Consider the following 22099-nt stretch of genomic DNA (forward strand, 5'->3'; position numbering starts at 1 on the left):
TCACCTGACATGACTCCATGAGCTCTGCAGCATTAGCCGCCCCAGGAATGTGTATTCACTGCGGTTCAAACGTTTCCATCTGTATTTATCAGTTTGTGCAAATTTACCAAAGTTACCTCTTGAAATAGGGGAATATTTTAGGAGTAATTCAGAGAAAACGAGGGCAGCACGGCAACAAAAACTACTTCAGTCCAAAACAGACAACATGTCCACTCGAGGAGGGCTCTTTATTTCATTAAAGGGGCGCTGTGTAGGTTTGTGGGAGGAAACTCATAATTCTAATATTAGACTTTGGCCTGGAGAATAAGACCTGAAAGAAAAAGTAGTTAGTGATTAATAAAGAGTCGTTTTACTTATCTTTAACCTGTTATAAATAAAGGTGAGGTCATCCGGGCAAAATGCTAAAACATACTTTCTCTTTTGCTTCTCTGCTCTGATTATTTAAAGTTGCACTGTGTAGTTTTGGAGAGGAAATTTCAAACTCAGAATTTTAATATTTACAATATTAATGAGGTAATAATACAAACTCAGGAACATTTGTTTTTTTCTTTCCATAACTGAATAAACAAGCTGTTCTCAGAGGAAAATAAGAACACAGTTTGAAGCTAGAAGAGTGGCAGGGTCCGCCAAATATACACAAAGTAAAACACTATGAAATTGTGTTGTTCTTTCAGGTCAGTTTGTTTAATCAGTTTATACAGTCATGAAATAAAAGATTCTGTTTATGCATAAAGAGGCTTTCTCCTCTGATTAAAACTTCATAGAGCTCCTTTAATATTTAAAAATATAAATCCTCCTCAGGGGAATAATACAATTAAAAAATGGAGAACAACTTTTCACACGTTCACCATAAAAAAGGGGAGATTTGTGCTTGTTCTCGCTCACACACACTCACACACACACACATGCATCTGTCCTCCTCCTGCCCACTTCTCGTGTATGTTTGCATTCAGTACGTGATTTTAAAACAAAAACCCCAAACTGGCGTCGACTTTTTTCCCCCCAAAACAAACGCGCATCCGACGACTTTTGTTCTCGGTAAGCTCATCTGATACGTCTGTCCTTTGTTGTGACTGACAGAATAATATCTCTCACACTGTAGGTGGGGATCTGACAGCGGGGAGAGAGTGAAACCTCTGCTCGACACAGTCTAGACAGTCTGCTTTCTACCGACGCACACGGAGCCTTTTCTCCCTCTCTCCTCTCGGGGAACTTCCCAGCCCCCGGACCCCACTTTGGGAACCCCGGAACCAGACTCTACCCTCCTGTCTGATGCCCGTCTCTCCCATATCTCCCCCCTCCTCCTCCCTCTCCTCTCTCAAGTGGGTGGTCCGGTGAGCTTTTCGGGGCGGGGTCCTCTGTTTAACCCTCCTACCCCTCGTTCTTTCTTGAAACATGCTATAATAGAGAAAGTATGCAATGCATACTGCTCAGCTACAACCCCCAATTATACTGCAACTGGGGTATTCGTGACTGGACGTCTGGGGGGATCACACACATTTCCGATTAGAGGAGGAGGAGGGGAGAGAGAGAGAGAGAGAGAGAGAGAGAGAGAGAGGCACACACACAGTGAGAGAGGGAGGGAGGGAGAGAGAGAGAGGGAGAGGGAGAGTTTACCCTTTCATTCCAACCAATGAGACGTCGATACACTAACATTTTCATAGTTGTGCAGGAGCACAAAGTGAGCTGGCTGCTTGAACTTCCAGGTAAAAACTGCAAACCGACTCAAGGTAAGTTGAACTCTCCCCCTCTCCGCTCACACTGTTGCACTCGGCGCAGCCTGCACAAACAGGATTACGCAGCCCGAACATGGAGCCTATAGCCCGTGTGCATGTATGTATGCGTATGTATGTCCAGGCTGGGGCTGAAAGGAGAGCTTTTGCACCTGTGTTGCTCGCCTTTGTCCTCCTTGCTGAAGTTTTTTTTCCCCCCTTCTTCTTCTTCTTCTTCTTCTTCTTCTTGTGCTGCAGCCCTCGCAGACACTCGGGTTCATCCACTTCGGCGGACCTGTTCTCGCAGCCAAAACCAGCACATTTAAGATCGATTGCGCAAGTGATGGGAGCAAGGGGGATGTTGTGTGGCGAGCGCCGACTTTACACGCGTTAAAACACTGCTGGTCTCGGCTGTTGTTTTGGCCTTTTCTTTCTTGCTGCTTTTTTTTTTTTTTTTTTTTTTTTTTTTTTTTCTTCTCTCTTTACGTGCGGCGGCTCCTCGGCCGAAGTCGGGGAAGGTTTGAAGTCGCGGCCTCGCTGCAGGAGCGTTTTTACGCACCGTCTTTAAAGGCTGTAAAAGAATGTGTTTTTATGGTCGCAATTGCCGCCCATATGCAAAAAAGTACATTCAGTCCCGTACTTGACTGCCAAACACGGGCGAGTGGAAGCGGACGGCGAGCTGCTGCACAAGAAGAAGTGCAGGACGCTTGTTGTGTTGCTCCGAAATGAGTTTATAAGCGACGTCGTGCGTCTCGTTTGGCTTTTAAATCGTTTGAACGAGGACGTCGATTTCTCAAATTACTCCGACTTCCTGCTTCAGTGCGGCCGTTTGATAGGCTGTGTTGGCAATTAGTGTTTGGCACATTCCTTACAGAGCGAGACGGTATGGAAAACGACCACCTTGGGACATGAACCAACAGCCAGACTGAAGTATTGTTGTTTACCCTCCTGGTTTAAAAAAGAAAAAACACAACACAAAACTCCCAAAAAAAAGTCCCTTTTTAAGCAGCCGAAATACTGTGCTGCTTTCTAGGAAGTTACTAGAAATGCAGCAAAACAAAAGCATATGTTGTTTATAGTTCTGGGGCTGCTTTCAATCAGACCTATGGCCAACTAGAGCTGGAACAAAATGTCGATTAATGGATCAATCCAGAGCTGCGAGGATTAGTCGATTGACCCGTTCTTCAAACATTAAACGAATCCCCAGCTTTTATTAGCAATCGTTTTTGAGGTGTTTTGAAGAAAAGGTGTCCAACTTCAGCCTCTCAAATGTGACTTTTTCTGTTTTCTTTAGTGTGCTTTGACGGTAAACTGAATGTTTTTAGGGTTTCTTTTCATTTGAGGATGTCATCTTCGGCTTTGGAAAGATTTTTTCTGACATTTTGTTGACCGAACAACTAATCGATTATTCGAGAGAATGATCGGCGGTAGATCTCGACCGATTCTTTATTTTTGGGGTCGATGTGGATCCTGATATCAGGACGTAGAAACGATAAATATCGAGGCAAATATATGCACATTTTTTGCACTGATCAATCAAATGTGGTTATCAAACACTTGTGACAAAGATAGTTAACAGTAAGAATATTTTACAGTTAGACAATAAACGTTATTGTCTAAAATGACAGTAGTGCACTAAAATAGTACACTTACAAGGATTAATTAATTACAAATCATCCTTTTCATCCTTTTTGACATTTAAATCTCTAAAAAGATGCATTTTGGTGCATACTGGACAACGTATACGTCGATACCGATACGATGTATCGGTCGAGCTCTAATCGACAATCGGTCAATAATGAAACGCCCATCACAGAATGGAATTGGCCATTAACTTTATTGACAAGTTATTAATTGTTTCAGTCATTTTTCAAGCAAAAATACCTATTACTATTACTATTACTATACTAGTCACTATTTTCAGATTCTTAAAAATAAGGATTTGTTGATTTTTCTTTGTCTTGAATGATCGTGAACTGATGGTCTGTTTTTATCTGTGATTATCTGTTTATTTTAAAGTGATTATCTTTAGGTTTTGGACAGTTGGTTGGACCAAACAAGCGATTTGTTGTCAACGTGTGCTTTGAATAATTTTAAGTGGCATTTTAAACTATTTTCTAACATTGGCTGAGTCAACGATTCACCAATTCAGTCAACAAATTGAGACATTTTTGTAATAAATCTGTCTTTCACTTTGAAATATGTCTTAAAAGCCCCAAGACCATATCATCAGATGGTTTTCCTGATGAAAAATAAAGATATTCAGTTTGCAATCACAGAAAAGCAAATCCTCCAAACTTAGAAGCTGCAATCAGCTGCTTTTAAAATGTATAAAGATGTTTAATCAATTATGCAGATCACTTTTCTGTCATTAACCGACTATCACTGCAGCTCAGAGGCTCACTGCAGGCTGCAAACTCAGATTTGTCACTGCCTCGTCATATTGTGATCTCCATTAAGGTTTTTTCCATTCAGTGCTTTCTTGCGTGCGCGCTTCTAAACGATCGCCTCAGCTGCTCAAGTTTCACAGTATAAGTTGTAGCAGCATCAGACACACCTACAACCTGCGCAAACCCATTGAGAAATACCTCACAGAGGGCAGATGGAAAGGCAGCGTGCAGCAGAGTGGATGGAGATTTTGGATGGGCGATTGAGTTGTGAATATCTGTGCTACTTTTAGTCGCTGGACACCACTCTCATGTTTCCCTGCATTTGCCAGAGCCCTGTCTGTGTTCCGATGAACATGGTGCCAAGGCTTATGTATGAGCAGTTCCCACGCTTGCTCTTGGAAAAGAGTCCTGTGTGATTCTGAATTATCCTTTTAGCGATACATTAAGCACTGATCGTGCAAAAAGAAAACTATTTGAAGCGGTTTAATTAAGCTTATGATCCCAAATTCTTCAGAGATGATTGCGTTCAGAAGAAGCAATTGTTCTTTCATTTTCTTTGCTCACATCTCCAGCTCCTGATACTCAGGTCTTCTCCTCTTTAAGCCCTCGTGGCCGCTCCTCCAGGCTTTGATGCCCACACTCTTTGACGCAGGTGGACAGACACAGGCATGAGTAACAGTGGGACCAAAGAGCCGTCGTCTCCCCAGCCGAGCACCGCCCAGTCACCTCCTGAGCCTCAGCGCAGGGGCAGGGGTCGGCCACGGAAACAGCAGCAGGTAGACGTCGGCCTTTAAAAGATAAATTCACGATCAAATCATCAAGTGTCTTATTGGAAAAACTTAAACCTCATTCTGAAAAACAAAGCTGGTTGATTATGTGTCTATGTCTTTAACTGATTAGTATTTGGTTTCTCTCCTCAGGAGCCTGTTGGACCACCAACTCCAAAGCGACCGAGAGGACGACCGAAAGGCAGCAAGAACAAAGGCACCAGACCTGCACTGAAGGTTGAAACTGATCAGTGTATCCAAGATATTAAATATTTATTTGACCTCTTAATTGCAGAATTGTAACAGTACCTTGCCTCTGCTGCCTACAACAATTAGCTTTTTGAACGCTTTATTTATACATTTTTAAATCACAAGAAATGTTGTGGATTTATTGCGAGTATCCTTACATTATAAAATGTTATACATTGTAAATATAATTACAAAATGCTTCTGAATTAACTTGAAATAAGGAAAAAGGAAGCAGTAACAGACATGTTTGTGGTAGCACATGGGTTTATCTTTCCAGTTTATCTGCATTAGATGCATCTGAGAGTTTTCCATGTAATATTTCCTGAAATGCAGAGATGTATGTCTTTTTTTTATTTTAGAAATCTATGAGGCAGTCAGCAGCCATTGTGAGGGCATATGTCAGCTCCAACAGAGAAAAGACAAGCTGTTATTAAATCAATGCAGTATTTATGTCTGCAGCCTGCAGTTGGTCAGTGCTCAGATCGTCAGCTGTTCAGAGGAGTGAAAGATTGTCTTACTGTCTGTTACTATATATTTACCATCCTTCATACTTTTATGTGTGCGCGCAACACTTTTTTGAGAGGGAAATTTCGTACTACCACCACTACAATTATTTACTTTGCAGTTCACCATTTTGCACCCCCTTCCTGAAATATCACATTGTTTGTCAGCAGTTTAAGTAGTTAAAGTGGCCTCCGTCTCAACCAGTTAAGCTTCAGCATTTAAATTCTTCTTACACATACATTTATTAGTGATAATTCAATAATAATAATAATACTAATAATAAACTTTATTTTTGTAGTACCTGTTTAAAAAGAGTTTACAAAGTGCTTTGATATGACAGAATAAACACTCAACAGACGAGCCAAACACGAGGAAGCCTCGTCTAAGGTGAGTTAAAACAAGACGGCAGAACACAACATGTAAAAACAGTTATTACAAGTAAAAGGAATAAAAGCCAGAAAACAGGCAGGATCACAGGCAAAGAATCGAGAGGAAAAGTTACGCAAAAATGGAGATAAATAAAAGAATACAATCAATAAAGGACAATAAGAGGACAACATCACATCAGAGGAATTAAGAACAGATACAATTATATAATGTATAATTGCTACGACCCCCTTCAGGAGGTACACCAAAACTTGTTGCAGTGTAAAAGAAGATGATTAAGCATTATGTTTGATACTTGTATCCTGTTGTGTCGTTACTTTTAGTTAAGTAACAGATCTGAACACTTTGCTCACGGTAGTAACGTCTTTCTAATTTTAAGTTTAAGTTTATTTTATTTGTAAATCACATTTTAAAATGCCAACAGCTGACCAAAGTGCTGTGCAAAGCCAAAATCACAGCGCAAGAATCAAAAGATCAACTCAAGAAATGCACAAAGCATAGAAAAACACAAGACACTGTAAAGAAGCAGCTGATTTAGATCAGGAGGGTTAAAAAAACAAAATAGCAGCCAACATGTTTGTTTTACAATAGATCACAGTGAAGTCATCATCATTAAAACCATTTCTATTCAGTATAAATGTGTTCAAATACTGTTCACTCTTGCAAACATGCACTCATATCTGTCATTATCAGCAACATTGCTTTTTGCATCGTTATCAAAGACCATGTTCGTATACAAACAATAAACACACTCATTGTAGTGCGTCTTAATCATCTCCTGAAGTTAAAATTTAAAAAGGATTTTCAGAAGCTTTTCTAGCTGTATCACTATTACTGCAGAAGCTAAATATGGGGTAAATATGTGTATTTAAAGCTGGGGATGATAAGATTGTACAAATCAGCAAGAACAAGCTAAATAGAAGAAGCTCTTGCTGGCCAGCTGGGAGATATGTTGCTAGTTTGTTACGCTACACTTTATTAGCTTTTCTAGTTCAATTCATACATAAATTAACAACTCTATTAAATGCCACAATAATATAAACGCAAGCAAAATAGCCATAACAATCGTACCTCAGTTTGAAAAGGCAACCAGGCGGTCACTGCTGTACGTGTGTGTTTTGTGCTAACGTATGCCTCGGCAGCTATGTTCTTTGGCTCAGGGACTGTGTGTTTTGTGCTACTCGATTAGCTCGCTATGTACTGTGACTGCAGCACATGGTTGTCATCGCTAACCGTGTCAAACTACCTTGTGTCTCACTCACATGAAAGAAAACACCTGACGCTATCATAATGAACGTAAACAAACAAAGCTAGATAGCTATTGTTAGCACTCCCCGCTGTCAAGCTAGTATGTTAGTCTTTGGAAGTTCTTGCCGCATTTCCTCTGCCATCCTTGAGAAACTAGCTGGCTAATAGGTTTAGCAATACATCCACCTTGTTGGCAAACACAGATACTGTGTTTTTTCTTTTTTGGAGCATTTGATTTATTGATTGCTGTCGAGACGTGAAGAGATTTTCTACAAATGCAACAAAAAATCTAGAATATCCAACCCTAAACCAACCTTTAAATGCTGATATTTAGCTATTTAATTGTTTAAATTGTTTTAGTTGATGCATGTGTGGGAAGGATTTGAACATTTTACTGAGAGAAAGATACTTCTGGCCTTGTTTATCACTAAAAAGTGTAGTTTTGTTGCACTTATTGATAATGCAGGTCATACAACTTCTAAAGTCATATCAAAATATTCCCATTGCGTTTTTTAGTCATTTACTTACTTACTTACTTAAGTCAATAGAGCAAAACTTCTGTTGTTCCTGAGACAAATGTGTCTCACCGACCTGAAGAAGCTTTAGCTGTTGAAAAATGGCTGCTGCCAAAGTTTTGCAAAAACTGCAATCACATAAAAGCTCGTAATCTTAGTTGGTGATCAGTATGAAGGATTGTAAAAGTCTGAAACCTCCCTTTAACCGTTCATCTGTTCTTTCTCAGAAAGTAGAGCCCCTTGGGGAGAGACGACCTCGTGGGCGACCAAGGAAATGGGTATGGAGCAATCGTTGACAGTTAGACACATCTTGGAGTTAACTGTAAATGTACATCCAAAGCCTTCAAGGTGTCTGCGGCAGCTGCAAAGTCCTTGAGGGCGGCTTTTTCTTCATGTTCAATTAATCCTGTCTCCTGTCTTTCCACAGCCCCAGAAAGTGGTGCAAGAAGTGACTGAAGAGCAGCAGGTGAGGAGAATGAAATCTTTAAAAGCTAGAAAATGATCTTAGGTTAAAGGTATAACTTTATTGAGAGAATAAGAAGAGACTTTGGAGGATTTTTGTGCAGCAGTCACTGAAGAAAGTAGTCACAAAAAATGACTGAAATAAGATCTGTGACAGCTTTGTGATTTAACTTTCAGAGCCGTGTTCACTAATTATACCAAGTGGCTTATAATCTCACAAACTGAGCCTTTAAATCATTACAAGTTTTAAACCCTGCAGCCTCTCTGCATGTGCACTCTCCAGTTTAATACTCTTGCACTGCAGGTTAATCAAACTGTGTTTCACCTTTTTATTGCATCAAACTGGAGCTTTCTTCATGACTATGAATGAAACCTCTTCTTCAGTTAAACAGAAATCTCATTCTGTGTCACACCTTTTACCTTTTGACTAATATCAGTTACATTTATGATGCAGGACTGATAGAGCAGGGCTGATCTCATTTAACTATTCACGAATTTAACAAGCTTGTGTTCAGCACAGAGCTCATGCTCAGCATTGAACTTTAAGGTGAACAAAAGCCATTTGCTCTCATTGTAAGCCATCAGATTAATGACTCCAGTTGTCTTCACATATATTTTTTTTAATTATTATTAATTTCAGAACAAGAGGCTCACAAGAAGATAATACACAGATATAACCATAAAACAATTGACATGTGACTCAAAATAACGCGCAGTGGTTAAATATTATTGTAAAATTATATGACATATAGAAAAAACATAGTACTGACACTGAAAGTATCCCATAAAGTAAATGGTCCTGTAACTTTCATTGATAAAGAATGGTGATCTAAGAAATATTAGGTAATGTGGTATATTTGTCTCGTCTTGAATCTAGTGCGCCTTCATGGAAAATCATAATAGTCTTAACTTTTCCAGCTTCTGTGCTCCAACGCTTCCATAACCACAGATCCAACACAGACAGACTCAGAAAAGGCTTTCACGTATCAGTTCGTTTTCATTTCAAATAATAGATCTTTGAATCTCAGTACACTTTGTCATTAAAACTGCTGAAGTTGCTGCTGCGTTGGCACATTTGATTTAAATGACAAAACACCTGATGCACATGCTCCTTGTGTTTTACAAGTTCGTGGAAATGCCCAGATGGCAGCGCTGAATTCCCCAGATACACCTCCATACATCCTTTTTGTGACATCCAGTTTTGGTGAATATAAGACCCGTGTTTCTGAGAATTCGAGGTTCTTTTAGTCGTCTTGTTCATTATCCAAACGACAAGCGTTGCACAACAGTTGTCACCAAAGCGGGCAGGTCTCTTCTTGATGCCCCCCATCTGCCTTATCGCATCCTCTGCACTGAGCAGTTTGTCAAAGATGCTTCAAGAACTGAAACCGTTGAGACAGACTCCCTTTCTCAGATGCACGCAACGCGAAGGGGAAGAATGAGTCAATGTCGAGAGGGGAAACCTGATCTAACTGTTCTCTTCCTCTGTCTTCTTGGTTTCCTGGCATAACCGTCGTCTTCCTCACATTTCTAGACCTGACAGCTGGACCTACTTTGCCGCACGCAATCTCTCAATGAAATTTTTAACACTCATTCTTGTATTTCTTGTGCTCTTTTCTAGTGTTGATTCATTAACATGCGCACAATGAGTCACTAGATTGAACACAATAACAGGCAAAATGACAGTGGTTTTGGTTCCCTGCGTTTCCAGGGCCCTTCTGAAGAAGCTGAGGAGGGTCCCTCGCAGCTTGAGCCCTCTACATCTCAGGTCCCGGCGCAGGAGGAAGGGGAGTAGATCAGATACCTCTCTACCTACCTCAAGGTTTGGCCTCAAACAAACAGGGGTTCAGTCTGACTCCTGTCTGTGATGGGGGTTCAGGAGCACACACACAACACAAACAAGAAATCATTGCAAACGGGATTCTTCTTCCGATCCGATACTGTACTCTGGTTTTGTTGGTTCACTCATAATGGTTTGGAAGAATTTGATCTTTGGATATGGCTTCGTTTTTTTATTAAGGGAATAGTTGTACATTTTGGGAAACATGCCTGTTCACTTTCCTGCCAAAAGTTAGGCAAGACGACTGATACCACTTGCATGTCTGTACGTTAAATAGCTGGTAAGCCAAACTTAGCACAAATGCCCGAAACAAGAGGAAACAGTCAGCCTGGTTCTGTCTAAAGGTAACAAAATCCAGTTATCAGTGCCTCTAAAGCTCACTAATTAACATGTTATATTGCGTTTGTTTAATCCGTACACAAACCAAAGTGTATAAATGATGATTTTTGTTTTTACAGGGGTCATGTGCAGGTCTTAAAGGTGCTGTCAGGTGGATTTTGTGAGGCTATGCGGTCATGTCTGGATGTTAACCCTACATCCACAAAACTCTCACACATGTTCAGTGCAGTAGCGCTTGACTCTGCTCAAGCTAACGATATCAGATATACCTCACATGGAGAAGTCTGCCTTCAGGGCTTTCTGCCAGAAAGCTGTTTGAGGTATTTGTAAAACCAAACGGCAGTGTTGGCTCATTATATTGACCCAAACCACGATCTTTTCCTAAACTTAATCGAGTGGTTGTGTTGCCTAAATCTAACCAAACAGCCGCCAAAAACTTATTTCCAAACTTACTTAAAATAGGTGAAATTAAAAAAATGAATGTCAAAAAATAAAAAGTTAACAGTAACGTTTAGTTTCACACGGGACACGAACCACATCTTTTGGGTCAAAGTCCTGTATTTGATCCATTTCCTAAGTGCACTTGGTCGTTCTTTATACAACATCACCTCACTAGGGTTAGGGTTACCATCCAGACACGACTGAGCTTGGCTAACTGTTGCCAGTCTTAATGCTAAGCTGAGCTAACCATTTTTCTCAATCTGCTCATTGAATTCCAGGCAAGAAAGCCAAAAGGCGTATTTCCCAAAATGTCCGACTTATCAACTTTTAAGGATTCCTGCTTTCCTTAACCTCTCGGTGTGTGTGTGTCTGTCTGCGTGAGTGTGTGTGTCTGCTTGAGTGAGTGTGTGTGTGGAGAGAGGGCAGGGTTGCGGGCTAAAATGGAGAGGGGGGGGTTCAAGAAAAAAGGAACCAAACTAAACCGTTTCATTGAGACATGTTTCTAACTCAAGTGTCATGAATCCTCACGTGAGACGGGAGCAAGACGGTGACAGTTTTTTAGTGATGTTACAAATAAACATGGTGCTCTGAAGTCATTATTATTAAAGTAAATGTGAAAGGTTTTGTTCCAAAATGAAATATCCAGTTTGGGAGAGGAGAGATGTCTAATGTTCTTTGCTCAGAATAGAAAAATGCACATGGATAACATAGTTCAAATGACAATGTACAACATTCAGGTTAATTTTTTTTTTACGTTCAACCAGCAGCTGTTTTAAGAAACAAAAAAAACACCCAAAGGTTTAAATGGATGTCTCATTTTGGACAGAAATCCTTCATGTATTCTTCAGTCAACAACATTGTTGACATGTCATTTTACCACACTCAGGATTTCACTATTACAGTGCTTTTACACCATATTGAAACCTCAGGTACAAAAAACTATTCAGGAACATGTTGTCAGCCTACTCAGAAATAATTATTGTGCTGTGTTTGTTGTGCATTTCTGTATTTGACATTACCAGTATGCCTTGACACAAAGACCTCATTTAAACCTCAGTTGCCCTCAGTTTCTTAATCTCTCATTCTACCTCAGTAACACGAAAGACAGACTATCTCCGACAAAGTTCTTCTCCGCTCCCACGGCAGCAATGACATACGCACTTACTGTACACACACACTCAAACACACACACACACACACACACACACACTCAAACACACACACACACACACACACACACACACACACACACACACACACACACACACACACACAAACACACACACACACATAGGTTCATGTGCAGATATACAAACACAGACAGGCAAAGGGTTTTCAGGCCTACATACCAACACACAGAAGCAAACAGTACACTCCAGCAGAGGATTTTACTACCGGTGTACAAATGAAAGCATCAGTGTCATTTCTTTAAAAAAACAAAACAACTGTAAGCCTTTTTGTTAAAAGCTGAAGTGAGAATCCTTTTTGTTCTCCCGGGAAATAAAATGCAGCCAATAGTTTACAACAACTTGATGAAATACTTGCTTTTTTAGGGTGTAGTTCCTTATGATACTTGTTTTTTGTTTTGTTTTTTTCTTTGGGTCGCTTACTCTTTTCTCATTTTTACTACATCATGTATTTTCTGATTCTTACACTGTAAAATTGTATGTGTGACACTCTTAATTCATGTGATTTTAAAAAGGAAGGGGCGGCAGATAACCACGCAGTGCTGAAATACAGGAAAGTTATGGAAAACAACAACAAGTTATTTTGTGTGAAAATTGCCAAATAAGTTGTGGGTAATCGACTAAGCGTTGCATCAGTAACTCTTCTTCATCTTTATTTGACCAATTATTGAAAGAAACGAGCACAAATTTGCAATAGATGCGACCATGTAGGTGTATGCATCCTCACACAACCTCTCAAGCGTGACTGGTTTGGTCACGCTGCATGAATCGGTTCAGAAGTTATGAGCCTTCAGTGATCGGCTCCTCGCATTGCCACACCCTTTTTTGCCAACTGGCATGAACACAAACAGAAACACAGTTTCACACGCAGATGCTTGACTGCCATGCCAAATTCACTACCAGCCTATTGGGGCAAAAACTGTGGCCGATCTATAGAGCTCAACATTTTGGGAACAGCTTTGTTTCTGGAAGTGAATTTCCCGTTCATTCACTCCATTGACGTTTCAGAAAATTCTAATATAAAGAGTTTTTGAGCTTTGAAGCAAGCCAACCAACTACGAGATGAATCCTGACCATAAAATATTTGATTTGGAACAAATTGAAAAACAGGAAAAAAGGCAAAGACTGTGTAAATAATTATTTAAAGAGTGAAGGACTACTCATCCCAAAAACTATTGCCAATGATTTCTTTTCAACAACTTTAAACTCACAAACACGTGTAAATGGTCTGACTTGTAGTGATCGTCTGTAACAAATGATCTCATCGTGGTGGCAGGAAAGTCGTGTCAGCTAGCCAGCGACATGACTTCTGCCGGTCTGGTAAACATTTCCATGGTAACAGCAAGCTCCACCAATCAAAGACGTCCCTGTTACACTATAGGAATGTGGGTAGTGAAGTTCTTCTGCATCACATCGGGAATTAAACAAGTTTTCCTTAAAACAAGGTTGATATCATACAGACTTGTGGCTTCTACAGGAATCTCTTAGCTTGTGGTAAGTCTGTCCTGGATGGTTACGACTGGGGATGACAACAGTTAACTTTTAATCGGTTAACCGCTGAGATTAATTTTGCAAACCGAGGTAAAATACAAAATGCGACAGAAGAAGCTCATCATGGGAACATTTTCTCCAGAAAGGCAACACAGTCAAATGTAAGTTCAAATGTGTGATGTTACTTTTTCAGTTTAGTAGTTTTACTAGCGCTACGCTGATCACACAGACTCGTCACTACAGGTGCAGTCGCTTTAAAAAGCCTTGGAAAAGTGAGTTGTGGACAAAACAGCGTGATGGTCCTGCAGAGCTGGCCTGCGTGCACATCTGGCCATCATATCTAGGCCTAATTAATGAAGGAAGCGGCGTGACAATAAGTCCAGTTATACTAGTGTGCTTCTCAATCAGAACCTCTCCGTCCGATACATGTCAGGCATCCACGTCGCAGGATGAGTCAGTCGAGCGCCAGGTTAAATGGATAACACCTCTTGTACTTGTATTTTTTTTCTTAATATTTAACTGGTGAGTTACCCGTTAATGGGTGTTGACTTATTGAAAGCAAATTAACCAAAACTGACATCTTTAGATGCAACATTATGGCTTGTTATCAGCACACTTGATTCAGACTATGAACGGGATTTTCACTTCCATAACCTCATTGTTGAGCTCTGAAGAGCTGCCGATCACAGCTAAAAATGTCCCAAGTTGTTCCTTCGTTTCCAATTTGGCTGTTAAAAGTGAGTATACAAACGCAGCCGGTGTTGTGACAATGTGAGAATAATGTGTAAATGCGCAACTTAGTCTCACAGAAGTCGAAAGGAGTTATCTGACTCAAATTGTTTATTATGTAACTAACATCTATCTAAAGTTTGCTAACTTTAGCTAACGTTACCTAACACACGTTACCGGTCACTGATTGTGTTTTAATTCAACTTTTCATTATTGGTTCCACTTTCAAAAGTTTAAAGGCTGAGTGCACACAAATTACAAATTAACATGTTCTCTTACTTACCTCTCGTATCCAGCCATGCAGGTAGTTTTCGTTTTATTTGGTCAGGTTTTAAAATACCTCAAATCAACTGAAATGAAAGGAATTTTGTTTGTGGTCACACTATTGTGCTCATGGTGTTGAGAAAAGAAACAAAACTATCTGCACGACAAGGTAACATTACAGGTTAAGTGTAATAATATTAGTAATTTCGGAGAACCCACATTATAGGGTGAATTAAAAAGTATTTTATCTGTAATGAATCAGTAATAACTTTGTTTAACTTACTAGTTATATACCTGTAGAATTATATTGGTATCTCTTTCTTTTTTTCTATTGATTTCCAAGTTTTAAAAATCAAAGATAAAGAGGTTTTGAGCCTCCAGTCTGTTTTTAAAAAATTAATTTGAGACCTTTTTAGTGAAGATTTCTACACTTAAACTAAGATTCTGCCCCGTGACATGCTAGTAAACTTTCTATCTAACATGAATTACATGTCACTTATTAATCGCTTATTAGATGACTTGAATATCAAATATCATTTACTGTAAGTGTTTTTTCCACCTTAAACTTTATTTTTTTATCACTGATGACATGTTGTATCCCAGTAATTTCATGTATTTCAGCATTGTTGACTAAATCGCTGCCAGGCGAGCTTAATTCATTTACAGACAGGTATGTTTTTCTTGTTCAACTGCATTGACTTTACGTTTTTTTGCCCTCTGGACTACCTCTGAAAACTAACAAGCCTGGGACATCTCTGAGGAAGTTTTCTTGTTAGTTGTACCTAACCTTTTCCATCAGACAGACCTGCAGGCGATCTGGATCATGAAACCTTGAAAATAGCTGTCAAACTAGTACTGTTGTAGTCCACTCATCTCATCTCACTACATTCATGAAACCGTAATGAATGGAAGTCAGCCTGAAGGGTGCCTGTTAATTGAACTACAGCTGAGTCAATGTTTGTTATTTTACATGAGCTGTGTCTGGATATTTACTCTCTATATGGGGACAATGTTGTTCTGTGATCTTACTGATAGTGATATAGTTACATACAGTACTTGATCCATTTTCAACTATTGAAAAGTTGAAGTGTAACTTGAGAAATCATCTTGTATGCCTTACTTTTAACACCATTTTGTAGTTATGTTATTGATGTGTCCTCATCCACTTCATTAATACAACTCACAAACCTGTGATATATATTTTGTTATGATTCTTTACCATGTGATTTGTGTTATTCTGCTTCTTTATCGCTTATCAATAAAATATCACACTTATCAACTCTCTTTTGTCATAGATTTGCAACAACTCACCTTTCTTTTCAAACTGGTTTAAATACTTTTAATGTATACAGACGGAAACAATCCTTCATTGGTCAATAAAGAAGAAACAAAGAAGAGGGGGACAGTTCACTCAAGGATGGTAACACATCCAGTGTTCAAGCTCGTCAACAGACGCAAGACCACAAAATCCGTATGACACAAATTTACACTTCTCTCTTATCAAACATGGAAGTAGATACTGAAGCTCAAAAGAACTCCACTGAAAAGCTACCAAACATTTTAACAGCAATGACACAACATGATTCAAGAAATGTGCATCACACTGCATTCGTGTGCCAAAATGATAACAGTGCAAGATCATATGTGATGCCTCCCATTATGCTCCCTTATCGTACATGCACCCTATGTTTTTATTTCCCTTAATCGGAAAACCGCTGCCATTCCAGGTACCGTGTTTTAGTGATAAAATCTTTCACCAAAGCTCAAGTTGTTCCCAAAAACAGTCCAGGCGTCCCTTTGTTTTCTGTCCTAAGCGGACAGTCTGTATGTCAACTTCTGGAAGAGAGCTGTTAGGCGTTGAGAGCTTTGGCGACATCTGTGAAGACCAGACGACTGGGCCTCTGCGTGGTCCCCTGGGAAGTTGTGAGAGTCTGCATAGGAGATAAAACTCTTAGTGACATTGAGATCAAATGTGACTGTAAGAAACAGTGACAACAGCTAGTTGTCATAGAGGAATATTATGTTTTGTTAATTTTAGGACCATTGAAACAGCTAAATTGAATTATTATTCTAGGATTCAGATTGTGATTTATTACTGAAACCAGAGAAAATGTGTTCAGACCAGAGGCCACATGTATAAAACAATATACGTGTTGCAGTGTTCAGGGTATGTAGTCAATTCACTTAGTAAAAATGCCAAGGAATGCATATTAAAGGTGCAATATGTCAGAATTGCCCACCTGTCGAATTATCCAAACAAATAATGGGCAGCATATCACCAAGGTAACCGCTAACTACAGCTGCCGTTAGCTAGTTATCTCAGTTAACTGTGCAGCTAGCGGTCATGTGGTAATGTTGGTGTTGTTTACTATTGGACCATCACCTCGTGAGGTATGAACCGGCTAGGGGCTAGCTGGTTAGCATGCTAACTTCAATAGACATCTCTGCAACACAATACATAGACATCTTCAATATAACATCAAAACTGTTAATTCTTCTGCAATTTTAGTCAATTTTTGAATGTTTCAACTAAAAGAAAAAGTACATATTGCACCTTTAAATATACCAACATGCATTCTTCTCAATGCGGTTTTCTTAACTAAGGTCTAACATTTTCGTAACTGAGGTCCACCGCCATTTTACGGGCTTTTAACTACATTTCATGTACTTCGTCAACAAATTGCTCAGTTCAGTTGACACATATGAGATGAAGTTACAAGGTAAGGAAGACGATAGTGAGTGGGCTTTGAGCTTGAGAGCGTTAGCTTAAGTTCATGTTATGAAACTTTGGCGACAGAATGGAAATCATTTGAAAACCATATGAAAGCAGTAAAACTACATTTATTTATATTTTTTCTTATTAGTACTTCTCAACATATCACACCAACGGTTTGCCACCAGTGGAGGTCTTTGATATGTGATGGTCTGTGTAGTAAACTCATCATATTGGATCTGATTATTTGAAAATAACACAAGAGGTTGTGTTTTGCACGCTTTCTGTGCTCGTGTGGCCTCTGGTATATTTAAAGTATTAAGTTAAAGGAGCAAAAAGGAAAGGATGAAAGATAACATGGATGTAGGTGTGAAGTAGTGGTGGTGTGTATCCTCTGTTAGCTATACTTTGACATGGATTAGTTAAGATAAAATGAATTGATCTTAAATCGAACTTCTAATCTATTGGTTTTTACACGAGATAGTGAAATAGTGATAGTGTGAAAGAATGTAGATTGTGTGGAAAAAAGAGGTTTAAAGGTTCAAAAGACACACAGGTGATACTTTACCATGTTTGCCTTTGTCAAAACTTAAAAGAAATAAAAGGAAATAAAGATAAATTATGACAGTTACCAATAAACGGCTGTTATTGGAACAAAAGAAGTGTAGATTACTTAATCAGCAGCCTATAATAAAGCACACATGGATTATATGGCAAAAATAAAGACTATCATAATAACAACATATTTAAATGTACAGATAGACCACAGCTAACACAAGCCAAAAGATCACTACAGTGCACCCAACCTGGACATCAGAAATTATTAGTAAAATTTGACATCAAACTTAAATAATGTAATGAAAGTTTGCTGGGAAACACTGCCTAGTCAAAACTTTACATTAAATTCTGCTGAGGAGTATGACTTGGTTATTGTGGCTTCTGTGGTCGTCAAAACATTCAGTGCTTATGGTCTGAATGAGAGCACTTTTCAACTCAAGATAAAAGAGAGACAATGGTTCATGTTAGGACATGGAAATAAAAATCGTGCCAAATGCCTTCCAGCTTACCTTGGCATTGGGACCTGTGAGGCTGCCCTCCCGGCCGTGGTCCAGCAGTTCCTGTTCCAGCAGGTCATCTTGTTCTTCAGCCGGGTCAAAGTTATACATGGGCATGAGCTGGTGCCTCAGCTTCTCCAACCTGTGCAACAAGAACGTAGAGGTGAAATCTAGCCGGAAATAAGTAACTATAAATTACACCCAGTTGAAATGCAAGATTAACCTAGTGCGTCAACACACGCTGGCAGTAGTAGCTGGCACCGGGTACCAGTAGGGCTGATGAGATTAACTCCTTAGGTATTGAAATTTGGTATTGAATGACGAGACATTTTGCAATACTCGATAGTATTGAAGCAATTCGGGTGGTGCCATAAAAGTATAAAAAGTTTGATACCCAGCCCGAGGTACCAAGCATCCACATGTTCATGTATTCACATGTTCACAACCTCACAATCACTTGACTTCCATGGCAAATTTAAAATAGAAAGTTGGGGATTTTTGTGGACCAATGAACTGGTGGAGCAACAGAAGAGGCTAGAGCAATGGAAAAGGATCTGTGCTGAGTTCAAGGATTCCTCCCACAAGTGAAAGACAAACAGTTTACGAGTAATAAAACAAGCTGCGGCTAAAATGTAGGGTTGCGGCAAACTGTCATTAATGAAAAAGGAACTCTGCTGAGTCCCACGATGTCTCCCACAAGTGTCTACAACAACCTGTTAATGAGTTACAAAAGGGGATGTGGCGAAATGGTGTGTGTGTGTCTTTCTACAAAGTTTGGTCATGTTACGGGAATCCGTTTAGAAATTGTGTACCTTTTTTGTTAAAGGCCACTCCCACTGCCACACCTGATTGGTATTACCACAAACACACACCCCTAACGTCCACACATTTAAAGGTAAAACAATGTATTTTATAACCCATTAGCTAACATTAGCATTCACCTATTTCCTTGTAATCATTACTGTTTGAAGGTGTTACACAATACAAAAGGAAAGGCGTAAATTAATTATAAAATATCAACACACGTGTTGGACACATTTATTTGAGCCTGAAAGTGAGACACACGAAATGTAATCAAACGGTAAGGTTAGCTAGGAAGTGGCTCAATGCTAACGTTAGCTAACGTTGTTTAACCTTGAAATACGGTCAAATGTCCCTCCAGGTTTTTTACCATCCATTGTCTATTCAGTTTCTGAATAATCAGGAAGCAGTGAATTGATAACAATGTGTCAGATTCCCTACGTTTTTATGACTTGCAACCTGAAACACAGCAACGTAACACTATGCCAGCATTCGAGCTCCCCACCCTGAGTGTGACTGAAGTAAACGTGTGAATATGGTCAACGCTGCAGGACTTGCTTTAGTTGATACCATGTTTTAGTGATGCAAATTCTGTAACAAATTTGCAAATAATCAAATGAGTGACAACAATTAAAATGCAGTTAATTTGGGGCTAAAGCAAATAAATCTTCATAAGCTTACCGCTTCCGTTTCCGAATATACAGCATCTAGGATGGAGAAAGACAGAACAACAAGTTGTGTTATTGATAGAAATGACTTGTCCAAAATAAATGATTCACTGCTCGTACATTTTGTCTGAGGCGTGTGAACACTATTTAAATGCTTCCTTACAATTACCACCGCTAAGCCAATGACAGTGATGATGCCAAAGGGTACGAGCACCATTCCCATCCCCGAGCCCTCGATCACCGTCTCTGGAAACGTGGTGGCATTGAAGCTGGTTTCGTTTGTCGTTATAGTAACAGTCATTAATGTTGTCCGGGAGGTGACATTGTCTCTGGCGCTCGAGCTCGTCGAGAGGAAGGGGACCGCGGTGGTTGTGGCAGGTGTGGGGAAAAACCCTGCAGTTGTCTTAGCCGCAGTTACAGCCATGGTCAGGTGTAACTGTTTCAACTGAAGGATCTATTTTAAATATCTGTGTAAATGTTGTTGTGACACTCAACGTCTAGTGTGTCTCATGGTTGATAGAGGTTTCGTCCCTCTGGTTCGAGGTCTGCTGAGCCTAAAAGAAGAAGTAGTTTGTGATTAATAAAGGGCCATTTTACTAATCTTTAACCTAGTATAAATAAAGGTGAGGTAATTCTTTAACTACAGGCAAGAAGTTAAAACATATTTTCTCTTTTGCTTCTTTGCTCTGATTATTTAAAGAGACACTATATAGTTTTGGGGAAGAAATTCAAACTCAGAATTTTAATATTTACAATATTAATGAGGTAATAATACAAACTCAGAAATATTTTATTTTTCCATAGATGGATAAACAAGCTGTTCTGAAAATAACATTCCCAGAATACTGTTTGAAGCTAGAGAGGTGGCAGGGTCCGCCAAATACAAACAAAGTAAAACGGTATGAAATGATGTTGTCCTTTAAGGTCAGTTTGTTTATTGTGTAATGAAAATAAAGAGAGTTTGTTTATTTAGTTTGTTTAGGCATGAAAAGTCAGCCAATGAAGATGTTTCTCTTCTGATTAAAACTTCTTCCCCAGAACTTCATAGTGCACCTTTAATTAAATCTTTGTTTTTCAAGCATTTCAGTTTTGGCACACGCAACTCTCGATTTCATTCAAACCACGGCTGATTGTGCCAGCGGGGTTGTGGTAGGTGTTTTTCGGGCAGGATGTGGGTAGCAAAAGGCACAAGAGGAAAGTGGCATAACAAACTTGATAAAATACCGAGGAATACTAACCACTCAAACTGTAACGTACACTGTGAGGAAATGTGTTGGCAGCGCGTTCAAAACATCAAAATCAAACTTACACCCACACACACACACACAGCTTCCATAAATATCCACTGCATCCAAGAAGATTCGGTACCTCCCACCCACACACACACACACACACACACACACACACCGTACACATCCCATGAGCATGAAGAGCAATTTATCCTGAAGATCTAAATGGAGAAGAGGAGTTTTAAAACATGCTTTTCATTTTAAAGCAGCGTTACATGCTGACACAGGAAGGCAGTGAAAATAGACACATGATCCATTCCTCTCCCCTTAGTGCATCCTGTCTGCTTGCTCTCTTAATGAGGAACATGTGCAGCTGAAGCAAACAACCAATGAAAAGCAAAGGCTGGATTCAGTCATTGCTGTTTGCCTGCTTAACAATCCCCTGCCCTGCAACAAAGACAGAGCCTGCATCTTTGTTTGAATCATGTTGTGGCCTCATTACTGTGTGTTGCTGATACATTAACATGTTATTTTTAGTCAAGATGCACTCTATCTCAGCTGTCCTGTGCAAACAGCTGAGCTACTAATCCTGCCAACGTGACCAGCTCCTGCTCCATGTGTCCTCTCAGATTAGAGATGCATACGTACCTTAACATACAACATGCATGACTTCAGAGGTGAGCTGCGGCAGGCCGGGGCTGGCTACAGAAGGGAAAATTTCATTGGAAGAGGCAGCATTTCCTCCAGTGTCTGCCCCTCCTCCTCCTCCTCTTCCTCTGTTTTCCCCCTTTAGCAATGCAGGTACTGCTCAGGCTGTTTACATTGACAAAACAGCCATTTTCTCTGAAGATGGACTCCACACACCAAAGTTACCCTATCCCGCCAGCCTCTGAGAGATCCCCTTCCCGTTCTCAGATTGCCTCCTAGGATCTACTCCCCCCGTCTTGCCCTTTCTTGTATTTCACACAACAGAGGCTGCTCTAGGGATGCTGCAAACAGAGATCAGTGCGGCAAGCTCCCTCCCCCTTCACCCTGCAATTGGTCTAATGGCTTCAAGATGACACATGCGGTTGGCTCCCTCAGCTGTCTATTTGGCTTTGCAGGGGTG

The 22099-nt window shown here is 39.8% G+C and overlaps 2 protein-coding genes across 5 annotated transcripts; one reads left to right on the forward strand and one right to left on the reverse strand.

Moving 5' to 3' along the window:
• The first annotated feature begins 1599 nt into the window (after positions 1-1599).
• LOC311254587 (uncharacterized protein) lies at positions 1600-15800 on the forward strand. 3 transcript variants are annotated; one of them, XM_084348447.1, is made up of 6 exons: positions 1600-1730; positions 4675-4878; positions 5023-5106; positions 8000-8050; positions 8200-8238; positions 9946-15800. In XM_084348447.1, the coding sequence occupies exons 2-6, from the start codon at positions 4771-4773 to the stop codon at positions 10027-10029; spliced, it is 366 nt and encodes a 121-aa protein (XP_084204573.1). In that variant the 5' UTR covers positions 1600-1730; positions 4675-4770; the 3' UTR covers positions 10030-15800. The 3 variants fall into 3 exon arrangements, with proteins under 3 accessions (XP_084204573.1, XP_084204574.1, XP_084204575.1); XM_084348448.1 differs by having other exon boundaries at positions 1607-1730; positions 4706-4878; XM_084348449.1 differs by having other exon boundaries at positions 1613-1730; positions 4755-4878.
• On the reverse strand, positions 15141-22031 carry cUnh3orf18 (chromosome Un C3orf18 homolog). 2 transcript variants are annotated; one of them, XM_084348445.1, is made up of 5 exons: positions 21640-22025; positions 19926-20316; positions 19776-19801; positions 18306-18435; positions 15141-16456 (listed from the first exon to the last, which is right to left on the reverse strand). In XM_084348445.1, the coding sequence occupies exons 2-5, from the start codon at positions 20184-20186 to the stop codon at positions 16376-16378; spliced, it is 498 nt and encodes a 165-aa protein (XP_084204571.1). In that variant the 5' UTR covers positions 20187-20316; positions 21640-22025; the 3' UTR covers positions 15141-16375. The 2 variants fall into 2 exon arrangements, with proteins under 2 accessions (XP_084204571.1, XP_084204572.1); XM_084348446.1 differs by lacking the exon at positions 15141-16456 and adding an exon at positions 16469-17826 and having other exon boundaries at positions 21640-22031.
• Positions 22032-22099: the final 68 nt, after the last annotated feature.

This window comes from Pagrus pagrus, assembly GCF_965226575.1.
Source record: "Pagrus pagrus genome assembly, chromosome: 3".
Taxonomy (NCBI): Eukaryota; Metazoa; Chordata; class Actinopteri; order Spariformes; family Sparidae; genus Pagrus; species Pagrus pagrus.

Excerpts from the sequence above, each read along its gene's own strand:
- cUnh3orf18 (XM_084348445.1), bottom strand. The coding sequence starts at position 20,186 with ATGGCTGTAACTGCGGCTAAGACAACTGCAGGGTTTTTCCCCACACCT. Across the intron at positions 19,802-19,925 it reads TTGGCTTAGCGGTGGTAATT|ATGCTGTATATTCGGAAACG; the intron begins GTAAGGAAGCAT and ends TCTCCATCCTAG. Across the intron at positions 16,457-18,305 it reads TCACAGGTCCCAATGCCAAG|ACTCTCACAACTTCCCAGGG; the intron begins GTAAGCTGGAAG and ends TCTCCTATGCAG.
- LOC311254587 (XM_084348447.1), top strand. The coding sequence starts at position 4,771 with ATGAGTAACAGTGGGACCAAAGAGCCGTCGTCTCCCCAGCCGAGCACC. Across the intron at positions 4,879-5,022 it reads GGCCACGGAAACAGCAGCAG|GAGCCTGTTGGACCACCAAC; the intron begins GTAGACGTCGGC and ends TTCTCTCCTCAG. Across the intron at positions 8,051-8,199 it reads GTGGGCGACCAAGGAAATGG|CCCCAGAAAGTGGTGCAAGA; the intron begins GTATGGAGCAAT and ends GTCTTTCCACAG.